The 13,452-nt window shown below is 37.9% G+C and overlaps 1 protein-coding gene across 1 annotated transcript in view; it reads left to right on the top strand.

Annotated features, from left to right (window-relative positions):
* The first annotated feature begins 2,804 nt into the window (after nt 1–2,804).
* Nucleotides 2,805–13,452, top strand: part of LOC149148129 (linamarin synthase 1-like) — a 49,672-nt gene continuing 39,024 nt past the window's right edge. Inside the window, exon 1 of the mRNA XM_089442076.1 lies at nt 2,805–3,048. Within this exon, the coding sequence (XP_089298202.1) occupies nt 2,805–3,048 (244 nt within the window). The remainder of the gene's footprint in view (nt 3,049–13,452) is intronic.

Genomic DNA, 13,452 nt, shown 5'->3' with positions numbered 1-13,452 from the left:
AAAACACAATTGCAATAAAAAAAACAAAACAAATTAGGCAACACACTTTGCACTAAATAAAATCACTCATTTGCAGAAAGGAAAACCTGGCTTGTGAGATTTCTGGCAATACCGTCCAGTATGTTGCAACAAGCAAGGGGAATCTTGCTAATCTAAAAATTCAATTGAAAAAAACAAATCACGAGGCCTTATCCTACAACGCCTCCCCAACAACGGCACCAAAATGTTGGATGGTATAAATGCTAGGTTTTATATGAGTAACTCGACTTTGGAATGACCCAAGCTAAAGCAGATGCATGGCTCTTCACTCACGTCTTACCGTCACTTCCACCTCGAGTTGCCCTACAACTAAGATGACACCAACCTTTATACCAACATTTAATTTGTCAACTGGGGTCGTAAGACTCATAGGTGTAGCACAGGTAATGCTAGAATATGACCTCAACGACTTGTGAAATCAAAACCCTAGAACCTACGAGAAATCAAAAGGCATCAATCAAGTAAAGAAACAACACTCTTCAAGGCAAAGTAAACACACAAGGAGTCTAGTTTTGGATCCTCCTGGGTTGGGTTGACTCCTGCAGTAAGTCTTTCTTAGTTGTCCAGGGGACAAAGGACTGTATATTCCGTTCACACTAACAAAATGTTCAGGAAAAATGCAAGACACGACCAATGAAAAGCATATTAAAATCTATTTCTACACTACAAAGATGAAAGAGCATGAATTGAGCTATAAATCATAATATCTACTGCTATACTACAAAGATGAATTGAGTTAGAAATCATAAGCAATTAATTCTAACTAACTTACAAAAATAGTTGAATGTTTTTAAAGGAATCAAGATGATGATGTTCTCCTTCAACACAAAGTATATCATAGAAATAAGACAAATCCATCTGTTGCTTCTAGGCTCACATAAATACTATGATATATACAGCGTTAGTTATGATGAAAGGAATATTAATCACGATTATTGATCCTCACTGATCCTTGCATTATTTCGTTGAGATAATAATGAATGATAAGAAATCATTTTCATTAACACTCTAATTTCGTTTTTAGAACCTTAGGGTAATTTCCATTATGCAGCATTTGAGATCAAGGTAAATATAATGTTTTAATTCTGCAAAGCAGTTGAGATGAAAATGAAAGTATATACTTTGCCTCACTCTTTTTAATATAACATCATTAGTCAAGTTTAAATAACATTCAAAATAATGGAAAGGATTTAAATAATATGCTTGAATTGCAGTCTAGACCAGAAGCATGCAGTCATACTACGCAAAAGAAACTGTCACATAATCAAATGGTAATCTATGCCAACACACAGTATATCAAATCAAGCTATATCAATCTAAGCCAAGAAATAAGAAACTAAAAAGACTAACCGAAATTTAAACCATGGGACGAAATCTAGAACAAGAATTGAGTGGAAAGATAAATATATATAAGTAATGCCAGATTATATTAATTCTAAAATCGATATTACATATCTAGACTCCAATGGTCCCGTTGGTCATCCCACTGAGAAATGGTAAAACTTAATATTCTACATTATAAAAATACCCTGCCTCTATCGAACACAATACATCCTGTCCTATTGATCCAAATGTGCCCCCTCCGTGCATATATCTGTCTCTCTGCCGCTGTGTACAGAGTATGGCCTTACATTTTATAACCATGCGGGTACATCAACAATCCATATTTTATGATGGTATAATGTATAATTTAGAGTTCAACATATAAAAAATAAAAGATAAGATAACTGATTTGTCGTTCCCCTAGAAAGGCAAAAAGAAACAGTATTGTAGATATTGCCAGAGCGCTATTTAAATGCCATGTGACCGAATGTTTGACCTTAATTCCACGTGCTATTTGGAAGGCCTGGACGTCATCTAGGAACACATTAGCATATTGATCACCTGCCCTTCAAAACCCATATGGCTGTTTTCCTCCATGATAGTCGAAGTATGAAAATCGTGGAAATGAGAAAAAAATTTCCACTGTTGGTGCAGGAACTAGGTTGCTGGAACAGGAAGTGGACTAGTGGAACTGGATCTATATATCTGCCATCATGGAAACTTGATATGACTGGTGCTTTGACAAGAAAATGCCTTCATATTATTACATAAAGAAGAATTCAAGAATTCACAACTTATTACCTCTCGGTGACTATATATTAGCATAAAAACGATGGTAATGGCTATAAACACCTGGTGCAAACACAAGTTGTTTAACAAAAAGCGTAAAAGATCAAGACAAAACAGAGGCTCAATAGGCATAATGGTGCACTCCCTCGGACCTAACTACGGGATCTAGCAAGTCTACCGTGCAGCAGAAGAAGGAAGAGGCCAAGCCGAGGATGGAATAGTTAGTTGTGAAGAGGAAAAAGGAGGCCGATGACAAGGCCAAGGCAAAGCGCATTGCCGCAAAGCAGAGAGGTGGCCAAGTAGAGGAAGAGGAGCGCAGCTTTGATAGGAGTCAGAATTCGCCTTCCCCGGAGACAAAGGAAGATGATGAACAAAAGGATTAGGGAGGAGCAGACCCGAAGACCACTCCATTCCTCATCAAGTGCAACAGAGGTCCGGAGAAAGTAGGGCCGGGGAAGAAGTCCAAGGCTAGCAAGATGTCTCTCGATCTGATCACCCTAACAAAGGGGGATCTGAATGACATAGGTGATATGGTGAGGGATGCCACCGCAGAACTGTTGCAGCAGTTCGAGCAGCAATAGGAGGAGGCCTTGGGTGCTATTCAGATGGGTCTGTGCGAGCCGTAGATCCACGCATCATAGGTACAGACCAAGATGGCGTCAACCAGTTTTGCACCTGGCACCTCAGAAGCCACAGGGATGCTGCGAGCAAGGGACCCCCGAGCAATAGTGTTGCTGGATGGAGCATTGAAAATAGAGACTAAAGATGACAAGCCCATTGTCTGTGCCCTCAAAGGAGTTGGACTCAAATTGGCTACACTTCCCAATGAGGCACTTCACCTTTTTGCAGGACGACGTGATCGCAAAACTTTGGGCCCTCGAACAGCGTGCGTTGCAGGTAATCAATGAAGAGAAGGTCAACAACGCCCATATGGTTGTACAAAGAGACTCCACCATTGACCTTGTGATGGACCTTACAGATAAGAATTAACGCATGGCTAAGGTCATGGTTGAGGCATATAGGTTTGTCTCGGAGTTGGACATTCTCGAGGCTAAGCTAGTAGATGTAAGGGTTTAGAAGCTCACTGGTGGAGTGCGAGACACATAAACAGAATTGGCATAGGTTCAATTGGAACTAAACCTCAAAATCATAGAGTTTCATTTGAAGGCCCAACCTTCGACTCCGCAAGAAGTCAGAGAGAAGCACGAAACAACTGTCAAAGACGTTGTAGCTGCAGTGGAGAGCACAATGAAGGACTGCAAAACGCTCTTTTAGCAGTTGCTCGAGGTTTTCACCACCCTACAAGAAGACACCATTGTAGAGAGGTTGGTAACAAAAGCACGGGAGCTGCAACAGCACTACGATGAAGTCAAACCAATAGCGCGCACTGTCGTCATCACGAGGAGGCTAGCAAAGCTGTACGTGGCCAAGGCGTTGAAAGAGCAGGTAGATGCAACTCAACACAAGGAAGCAGTGTTGAAGGCTCGATTGAAGCCTTGGTTGGATGAGGCATATTTGATCACGACCACTATTGAGGGAAAGCTCGCTATTCTTAATGAGACTTAGCACAAGCTACAGGCTGATAGCGCAGTGAGAACGCCAGAGAAGTTGGTCGAAGAGATGAAGTAGGCGGCAACGCAGTGCACCACCGAGGTAGCAGTTGTCCTAGTCAAGTTGGCAGGTCTTCGTGACAAGATCTCTGCGTGAGCAGAGTGACTCAAGGGCGAGTCTCCATGTTTGTGTTGGTGGCCTGTTGGGAATGGGTTCCCCTAAGAGCCAGTTTTGGGGCAAAAATCCTAAATTTTTTATAAATAATGTAAAGTCTCTACATTTTGTGGTCACAGAGCGTGAAGATGTAAAGAGTCATTAAGGGTTTTACGCCCTTGTTTTGTAAAAAGTCATGTCGGTTATAGAGATCCACCCATGGTCCGCGGACCATGGGATTGTATAAAAGGAAGTATTAGAATAGTCTTTTAGGAAGAAGGGAATAAAAGGAAGACAATTCTAAGAAATTGATGAGTCTGTGAAAAGCTAAGAGCGAGAATCTTAGTGTAGGTAGAGGCTTTGCAACTAAGTGTACAGAGGCCTAGGGTAGAAGTCATCTGTATTGGAAATATAAATCATCAATAAGGAGAAGTATTTTGAAATTACTATGTATTTTACCTCTATTAATTGCATGTGATTATGTTATGTTAAGTTCTTGGTTTACGTTATAATGCTAATTTAATGCGCACATATATATGTTTCCATCTGTTATATGAAATGAATAATATATGTTTATGCGAAGATAATCTTAATTGCATGGTAAAGCTGGTGAACACTTAAGATAATTGAGGAACTTATATAGTAACATAGTTACAGAGGCACGTAAGTGCCTGAGTCACTGGTTAGGGTTACACGAAGGATGGTCGTACACCTTCACAGAGGTTCTAAAAGGTGAAAGAGAAATTACATCGATAATCCCTAAAGGATTATCAATCTGTGTGAAGTAAGGGCTTAATGTATAAAACTGACATCACAACCATCTCAAGGTGAGAAAATTGGTTCCTGCATTCCCCCATATCGCTTTAGGTGAGACTTAGGTCTGTGCTCTCTGGACTGATGCCGAAAGGGCCAGTACTGTAGGGATTTTCTTGGTTGACTAAAGCTAAACCTGGGTCAAGGCCCATCAAGCTGCCCATAAAGAGAACACAATGTCATAATTCCTCAATAAAATCTAATAATCTAGATTAGACACCTAAGACTTCTTGACAGGTAATAAATATTCCACAATAATTTGTAGCCTCATCTCTTTCATCCATTTCTACTCAATAATTAATTTTCCATATTTCTCTTTATTTAAAAAAATAAAAAATCATAATTCCAATTTTACAATAAGTTAATATCAGTAAAAAATCATTGATAATTATATTTTCTAATTGTTTTTAAGACTAGCATACTTATCTATAAAAAAGACATAAGAAGTTTTTAATTACATAAAGTATCTAGTGAAGGGATATCACATCCTCCCCCACTTGAATTTGACACCATCCCAGTGTTTGATCAATGTCTTTATGGAAATACACTTCAGTATTTCATCGAGAAAGAGAACGATATGCTTCTTTAAATGCATTCTTCAACTCCCAAGTTGCTTCTTCTAGACAGAAATGTTTCCCTTGAACCTTCAGTTGCACTATATGTATATTATGGAGTGTGACTATCCTCTAGTATAGAATACACAGTGGTTATGCTAGGAACTCTCCCTCTAGTTCCATCTATACAACATTCCAATTAATGATGTGAGCTGGAACATGTTCATACTTCTTTAATAAAGACACATGAAAAACGTTGTGAACTTTTATGTTTGCTAGAAGGGCAAGTTGATAAGAAATAGGTCCAATTTTGGGTGGGACTTCAAAAGTTCCACAATACCTAGGTGATAACTTAGCATAGCTTCCAAGTATGAGTGTGCTCTTATTGGGTTCAAATTTCAAATATAAATGATCTCCCATATTGGACTCTTTCGTACTATTTTCAAACATGCATAAGTTTTTTTACAGTCTTCTGTTGTTTCCAAGTTTTGTATGACTTGTTTAACCAATTCCTCCATAATATATATGCCTCCAACACCAACTGATCTTCAATATGGTCCCAACTCAGAGGTACATTGCATTGTCTGCCATAAAGTACTTTGAAATGACTCATATTTAAAGATGTTTGGTATCCATTATTATAAGTAAACTCAACCAGGTGGAGGTAATCATCCCACTTGGTCGGTTCGTCCATAACATATGGATCCAGGTGGCTCCAGAGATGCTCAAAAGTAAAAGAGTGCTAAGAATAGCTCGAAAATCAAACTCCATAGATTTAAATTAAACCAGGACCAGATCAAACTGCTTGCTGTCCACATTGCAACGGTGTGAATGACACTCAAATATGAGCTTGTATGCTCAATTATAGCTAGTCCAAGTTTTGGTCATACTTGGCCAAGTGGTAGTCTTAATGAGGCAACAATTTGGCAGCAACCTAATGCATAGAATCTGGCCACTAGAAAGGGTAAATTTTTCACCTACTTAATTTCTCCAGTGACACTTAAAAATCGGTCAACAGAAATTGGCTGGCTGGTTATATATATATATATATCTATATATATATATATATATATATATATATATATATATATATATATATATATATATATTGGGGGGTCATGCTGCCTCCCCCTCCAGCCCACAATTGAGTTGATATATATTTGAAAAAAATTGTGTTGGGTGGGCGGGCCACCCTCAGCAGACCCGCCCAACCCCGTTAGAGTCACCGATGCACATACATATAAACCACAACAACCCATGGACAATTAAAAACAACAACCAAATGGCTCAAGAATTTAAAACTGTGCCACATACCAATGACCACTGTGTAATTTTGGGTTGATAGGAGTCGAACTCGTGTGACCGGTAGCCCCAGAATATGCCATACCAAACCATTGCATTAATCATATAATGCTGCAACAAAACACAAAACAATTACCACTTCACTCTAAAAATGCTTGCCTCCAACACATAACGATTAATGTTAAAAATGTATATGCGTCGAATTGTAAAACTAACACGCTATCCATATGGGGTGTCGGTGGGGTTGGAACCCCTGACCTGCTCACTCCAAATTTGGGAACTTACCAAAGGGCCAACGACTCTATGTTGTTAACTTCACCCAGCGAATATATATTTAAAACCTTATGATTCAGTCAATCGAGAAGGTGGAGGACAGATGCAACAGAACTTGGAGGGGCTAGGAGGGCCAAAACCATGAGCGAGGGAATATGCTAAGACACTAAAAAGATTCCCTTAGAGGGCCAGAGGTGCCAGTGTCAAAATTTTACAAGGTGATATTAATTTTTTCACGTTTTATCGCTAGCAGTCCAACCGTATGATCCGTTTCCCCACCTGAGCAACAAAAACTCAGGCGTCCAGCAGAAAGGAATCTTGGAAGAATCTTAGGGAATCTAAAAGATTCCCTAGGAGGCTGATTTTTTACCGAGGCAGAGTGATCCTAAATTTATAGTAATTTTTCACATAATTTCACAGGGAGTGTAGTGGTGTGCTTAGAATCTTCATTCGAGCAATGAATTTTTCGGCCATCTTCAGGAAGGAATCTTTCAAGGAATATTCAAGATGCCTAAGGGTCCATAATTTTTTGGTGTCAGAAAGGGGCAAAGTTTATATTTGTTTGACACAATTTCGCAGCATGAATTCAACGGTGGTGTTTGTTTTAGTAGATGATCTTTGTGTTTTTTAGCCATCCCAGAAAGTGGAGGCATATGATGTTGTTATGTCATGCTTTTCTTGTAATTTACTGAGATGATGTTCTTGTTGTTGAGATACCTGATTACCATTATGTTGAGGGATACTTGTATGCCACATCATGTGAGATTTTATTAGCTTGTCATGCTGAAGGAGAACCCATTTGAGTGAGAGTTCCTATAGGACGTCTCATGGAGAGACATGCCACTCTTGTTGAGGGAATTTTCCCATGAGTGAGAGTTCTTGAGAAAATTTCATGGAGAGACATGCCACTCTGGTTGAGGGTATTCATCCTTGTAATGACAAAGAATATATCATGTAGATCATCATCATTTGCAACATTTAATGAAGTGGCCTCCCTACTCTTGACACTAGGGCCCAGAGACGTAACCCACATTGGTTAACTCTATTATCAATGTGTTTTTTCTTATGATGTGATTGTTGTCATTATTTTTCATCTTCTTTACAGTATGCACATGTGGATTTTCATACTCTTTTAAATGCAATTCTGCTAACATCACAGAAGGAAAGTATCTTGGATAATTATGATAGTTGAAGATATCTGAATCAAGTTTGGTATCACAATGGTCTTCTCACTCATGTGAATTGTGAGTGTGAATGATTCAACATGCAACAAGAAGGGAAATGGGGAACAACAAATATCTTTATGAGGACCTCCTCAAGATGGTATGCATGGTGGACATAATGTATGTAGGTTATGAGGAGAATTGGCAAGAGAAGAATGGGAGAATGCAAGAGTAGAGGATTATGCTCCATCTACCCCCTCAAGTGAACATACTTATTCTTCATCGTCTTCTCAACATTTAGATGAGGAGATCAATCAGAGCCTTCAAGAAGAGAATGTTGAATTGAGGAGAATTCTACAAGAAGAAAAATAGGAGAAGTAGAGGCTGGAGCTTCAGCTATGAGTTGCGAAATAGGTATTGGAAAAATTGAAGTGCAACGAAGGCTTAGCGAAGCCATCATCACCTATTTCAGAATTGATAGCTCAAGTAAACAATGTTGGTAATTCTTCAGTTCTATGTTCACATGAAACTATTTATGTTGTAAACATGGAGGTACCCATTTCAAGAACTGGAATGAGACTCTTTACCAATATGGGATATAAAGGAGGAGGACTTGGTGTGAAGGGCCAAGGAATGACTCAGCCATTGGAGGTGGTACAAAGACTGCGATTCATAGGTTTGGAATACACTTAAGGAGAGTTATCAAAGGTGTCAAAAGACTCGAAGATATTGTTGAAACCATCAAGGAAAGAGAATGATGGGAACACATCACCATCCTCCCATGACAGTGCACATTGCAAAGGGAGAGCTAAGGCAAGCTCTCATCACCAAAATTTAACCAAAGACAGTCAAGAGAAGTATAACAAGTATTAGTATTCTAGATTTCATTTTGATTACAAGCATGCTAATGATGAACAAAAATCATGGTGTAGAAAAATTTGTAGCTTTTGTGGTTTAGATAACGATGTGGTTGTTGAGTTCTAGAAGGGAATGGTAGCAAGAAAGAAGATGAGGAGTGAATGATCTTCTCCACATCAAGGAAGGAAGAAGGTAAAGCAGGTTTGGAGGAAGATTTTTTTTGCAGTCATTGCAACAGAGGTGGACATGAAAGAACCACGTGTTAGACACTCCATCTAGAGCAACGTCTCAAGGACAAAGTGGCCATGCAGGAACCAGTTGGAAAAGTTGTTAAAAAAGCAAATCTGCCACAGGGAGATGATGACCCACTCACTTTCATGAGTGAGAGATTGTTTTTATAGATATGGTAGCTTGTCATGGCTACATTTTGTAAATCATATGTTGTAATTTAAATTGTGAAAGTGATGATGTGTTTTCCATCGCTTATTAAAGGAACATTGATGTTTTGTCCTTTTATTGATAGTTGGGTATTGGTTTCTATTATGGTGTAAAATTGACCAAAGAGCGTGTCTTATAATCTTGTGGAAATTATGGGGATGCTTGCGTCATGATTGGTCATGTAATTGAGCATGTAATTTGCAAAGATTGTACTACAAGTTTGCAAACGATGCAGATGTTGGCTTATCACTTATGGCTCTGAAGAACAAGGGTGAAGGAGAAGGAAGGGTGACCTGTCAGAACACTTGTGGTGCAGACAATGTAGACAAAAATTGCAAATTATGTTCATGCTTTTGGAGGACGAAAAACTTCTTAGTGGGGAGGAACGATCCAGGTAGCTCTAAAGACACTCAAAAGTTAAAGAGGACTCAAAATACCTCAAAAATGAAATTCCATTAATTCAGATAAAATTGGGACCAAATCGTAATGCTCATCGTCCTGATTCTAGCAGTGGAAAGAACACTCAAATATGAGCTCGTATGGTCAAGTTATAGCTCATCAAATTTTTGGTCAAACTTGGCCAAGTGGCAGTATTAACGAGGAACATGTTTGGCAGCGACCCAATGCATGGAATATTTCCACCGAAACGGGTGAATTTTACACCTACTTAATTTCGCGAGTGAAACTGAAAAATCAGTCAATGAAAATTTGTTGCTTGATTATATATATATATATATATATATATATATATATATATATATATATATATATATATATATATATATATATATATATATATATATAGATATATATATATAAACTTGAGGGTGTGGGGGGGGGGGGGCTGCGACCTCCATCACCCACTCAAAGGGCTGACATATATTTGAAAAAATGTGTGTTGGTTGGCTAGGCCACCCTCAATGGACCTGCCCAATCTCGTTAAAGCCACCAGTGCCAATACATATAAATCACAAGTGCCCACGGATGATTCAAAACAATGTATAGTTGGCCAAACAATTTAATGCCATATCACATACCAATGACGACTATGTAATCCAGGGTTGATGGGAGTCAAACCCGCCTGGACAATCATCGGCCTGTCCACCTGCAACCCCACAATATGCCATACCGGACGATTGCATTAATCTACAACGTTTCAATAAACCACAAAACAGTTACTTCTCCACTCCCAAACGGTTTGCCTCTAAGATGTAATAGTTAATGTTAAAAATGCATATGCAATGAACTATAAAACTAATGTGCCATCCATACGGGGGGTCGCTGGGGTTGGAACCCCCGACTTGCCCGCTCCAAATTTGGTCGCTTACCAATGGGCCAACGACCCTATGTTGTTAACTCTGCCCAACGAATATATATTTAAACCCTCATCATTCAGTCGACTGGGAGGGTGGAGGATGAATGCAGTGGAACCCTAAGCGGACTGGAGGGCTGGAACCATGATTGGGGGAATATTCCAAGATGCTAAAAAAGATTCCCTTAGAGGGCCAGTTGTGCCAGTGTTAGAATTTTATAAGTTGATAGTCAGTTGTACATGTTTTCTTGCCAGGAGTCCAGCTTATGGTCTGTTTCCCCATCTAAGCAACAAAAATTTAGGCATCCAACAAAGAGGAATCTTGGAAAAATCTTAGGGAATCTAAAAGATTCCCTTGGAGGTTGATTTTTGACTGAGGTAGAATGATGCCAAATTTATAGTCATTTTTCACATATTTTCGCAGGGAACGCAGTGGTGTGCTTGGAATATTCATCAGAGAAGTGGATTTTTCGGCCATCTTCAGGAAGGAATCTTTGGGGGAGTCTCCAAGATGCTCGAGGGTCCAAAATTTGATGGTGTCAGAAAGGGGAAAATTTTATAGTTGTTTGACATGGTTTCTTACAACTAATTCATCGGTAATGTCCGTTTCATGAGCTGAGCTTTTCATTTTTTGACCTCCCCAAAAGTGGAGGTATATAATGCAATTATCTCATTCTTTTCTTTTAATTTTTGGAGATGATGTTTTTATTGTTGAGATCCATGATTATCATTATGTTGAGGGATACTTCTATGCCACATCATGTGAGATTTTATTATCTTGTCATGCTAGAGGAGGACCCATTTGAGTGAGCTTATATAGGACATCTCCTGGAGAGACATGCCACTCTTGTTGAGGGAATTTTCCTATATGAGTGAAAGTTCCTGAGAATGTCTCATGGATAGACATGCCACTATGGTTGAGGGTATTCATCCTTGCAATGAAAAAGAATATACCATGTACATCATCATCATTTGTAGAATTTAATGAAGCAGCCTCCCCACTATTGACATCAGGGCCCAGAGATGTAACCCACATTGGGTGAAATCCATTATCAATGTGTCTGTGTTAGTGATTTGATGGTTGTCATTATGATTCATCTTCTTTACAATATTAACATGTGACTTTTAAAACTCTTTTAAATGAAATTATGCTAACATCACAAAAGTAAAAGATCTTGGAATCCTGGTAGCTGAAGAGATCCAAATCACATACATTCTTAACATGTCTTCTAAAATCTGGTTAGTCCTTTATGTTTTCCCATGAGTTTGAGGATGGTAATTTTTACTGAAGTTAAACTTTGTTCCCATTCCTTCAAACATTCCCTTCCAAAATTTTGACGTAAATTTGGCATCACGGTCTGAAATTATAGTTTTGGGCATACCACGAAGCCTAAATATTTCCTTCATAAATATTTCTACTATGTTGATAACTTTCACATTAAACTTAACATGAATGACGTGTGAAACCTTACTAAGCTTTTTTACAACTACCATTATTGAAACATGTTGTTCCTTGGTCATTGGAAATCCAATAATGAAATCTATGGATATGGTTTCCCATTTTCATTGCAAAATTAATAATGGCTTTAGTAAACATGTTGGATGTTTTTGGGATTCCTTTACTTGTTGGCATTCCAGACCTATAGCCACATAATTTTCTACTTCTGACTTCATGTTTGTTTAATAATAATAATCTTTTCTTAACACAATTGACAACCTTTGATACCATGGGTGGACGACTATGCGTTGTTCTGTAGCTCATCTAATACAAAAAATTTAAGTTTTGGGGTCATTTGATATGTATATTTTTCCCTTAAACATCAACATATTTGCATTATTTATGGAAAGATTGGTATCATTTTCACCGAATTCTTCAATTTGTTCCAACTTTCTCTTGATATGTAGATATTCTTCATCGAATTATGTTGTTTTTATCATTCTAATCAGTTCTATTTACCAATTAATTGTTGAAAGTGTACATATCTGATGTAGTTTTCTTCTTAAGGCATCATCAATTTTATTTTTCTTTCCTTTAATACGTATGATCTGAAAATCATACTCACTAGTAAATGTTAACCATATAGCTTGTCTAGAATTTATATTTAGCTGATCAAAGATGTGTTTAATGAAGAGATTGTCAATCCTTAGTTGAAACTTCTTTCCAATCAAGTAATGTCTCCACATTTTTAAAACATGTATTATGGATTCCAATTCGAAATCATGTGTAACATAATTCTTTTCATGATATTTTAGCTATGAAAACTTATAACTAATTACATGTCCATATTGCATCAGAACACCTCCAAAACCTTATTTCCAAGCATCGATACAAACAAAAAAATATTTATTTGCATCAACTAGTTTAAGGATAGGAGTTGTAGATAGTAGCTACTTCAACTTCTCAAAGTTTACTTCACACTTTTGATTCCACTCAAACTATATCCCCTTATTTTCTAAAGAAGTAATGGGATAGGCCAGCTTAGAAAATCCTTCTACAAATATTCTATAGTACCCTATAATCCCCATAAATGACCTCACATTAGCTAAATCCTTAGGCATTGGCCAATCCATAATGACTAATATTTTTTGGATCCACAACAATCACTTATTTTGACATTACATACCTCAAATATTGAATTTGTTCTTAATAGAATGAGAATTCACTAAACTTAGCACAAAACTCAATCTCTCTAAGTGTTTGAAGAATAATCTGTAAGTGATGTTCATGTTCTTCTTTACTCTTAGAAAATACTAGAGTATTGTCTATAAATTGTAACATACTTGGTTAAAAATCCATGTAAGAAAATATAAGACCATGGTCATGGGACATGTATTCCAAGGTGAATGGTTAGTAAAAACATCCTAATGGGTGTTCATTTCAGTT

Source organism: Pinus tabuliformis, chromosome 9 (assembly GCF_031772625.1).
Source record: "Pinus tabuliformis cultivar Carrire ecotype Pingquan chromosome 9, CPIR1, whole genome shotgun sequence".
Taxonomy (NCBI): Eukaryota; Viridiplantae; Streptophyta; class Pinopsida; order Pinales; family Pinaceae; genus Pinus; species Pinus tabuliformis.
Note: the sequence above shows the minus strand (reverse complement) of the source record. Positions and strands in the feature narration are given on the sequence as shown.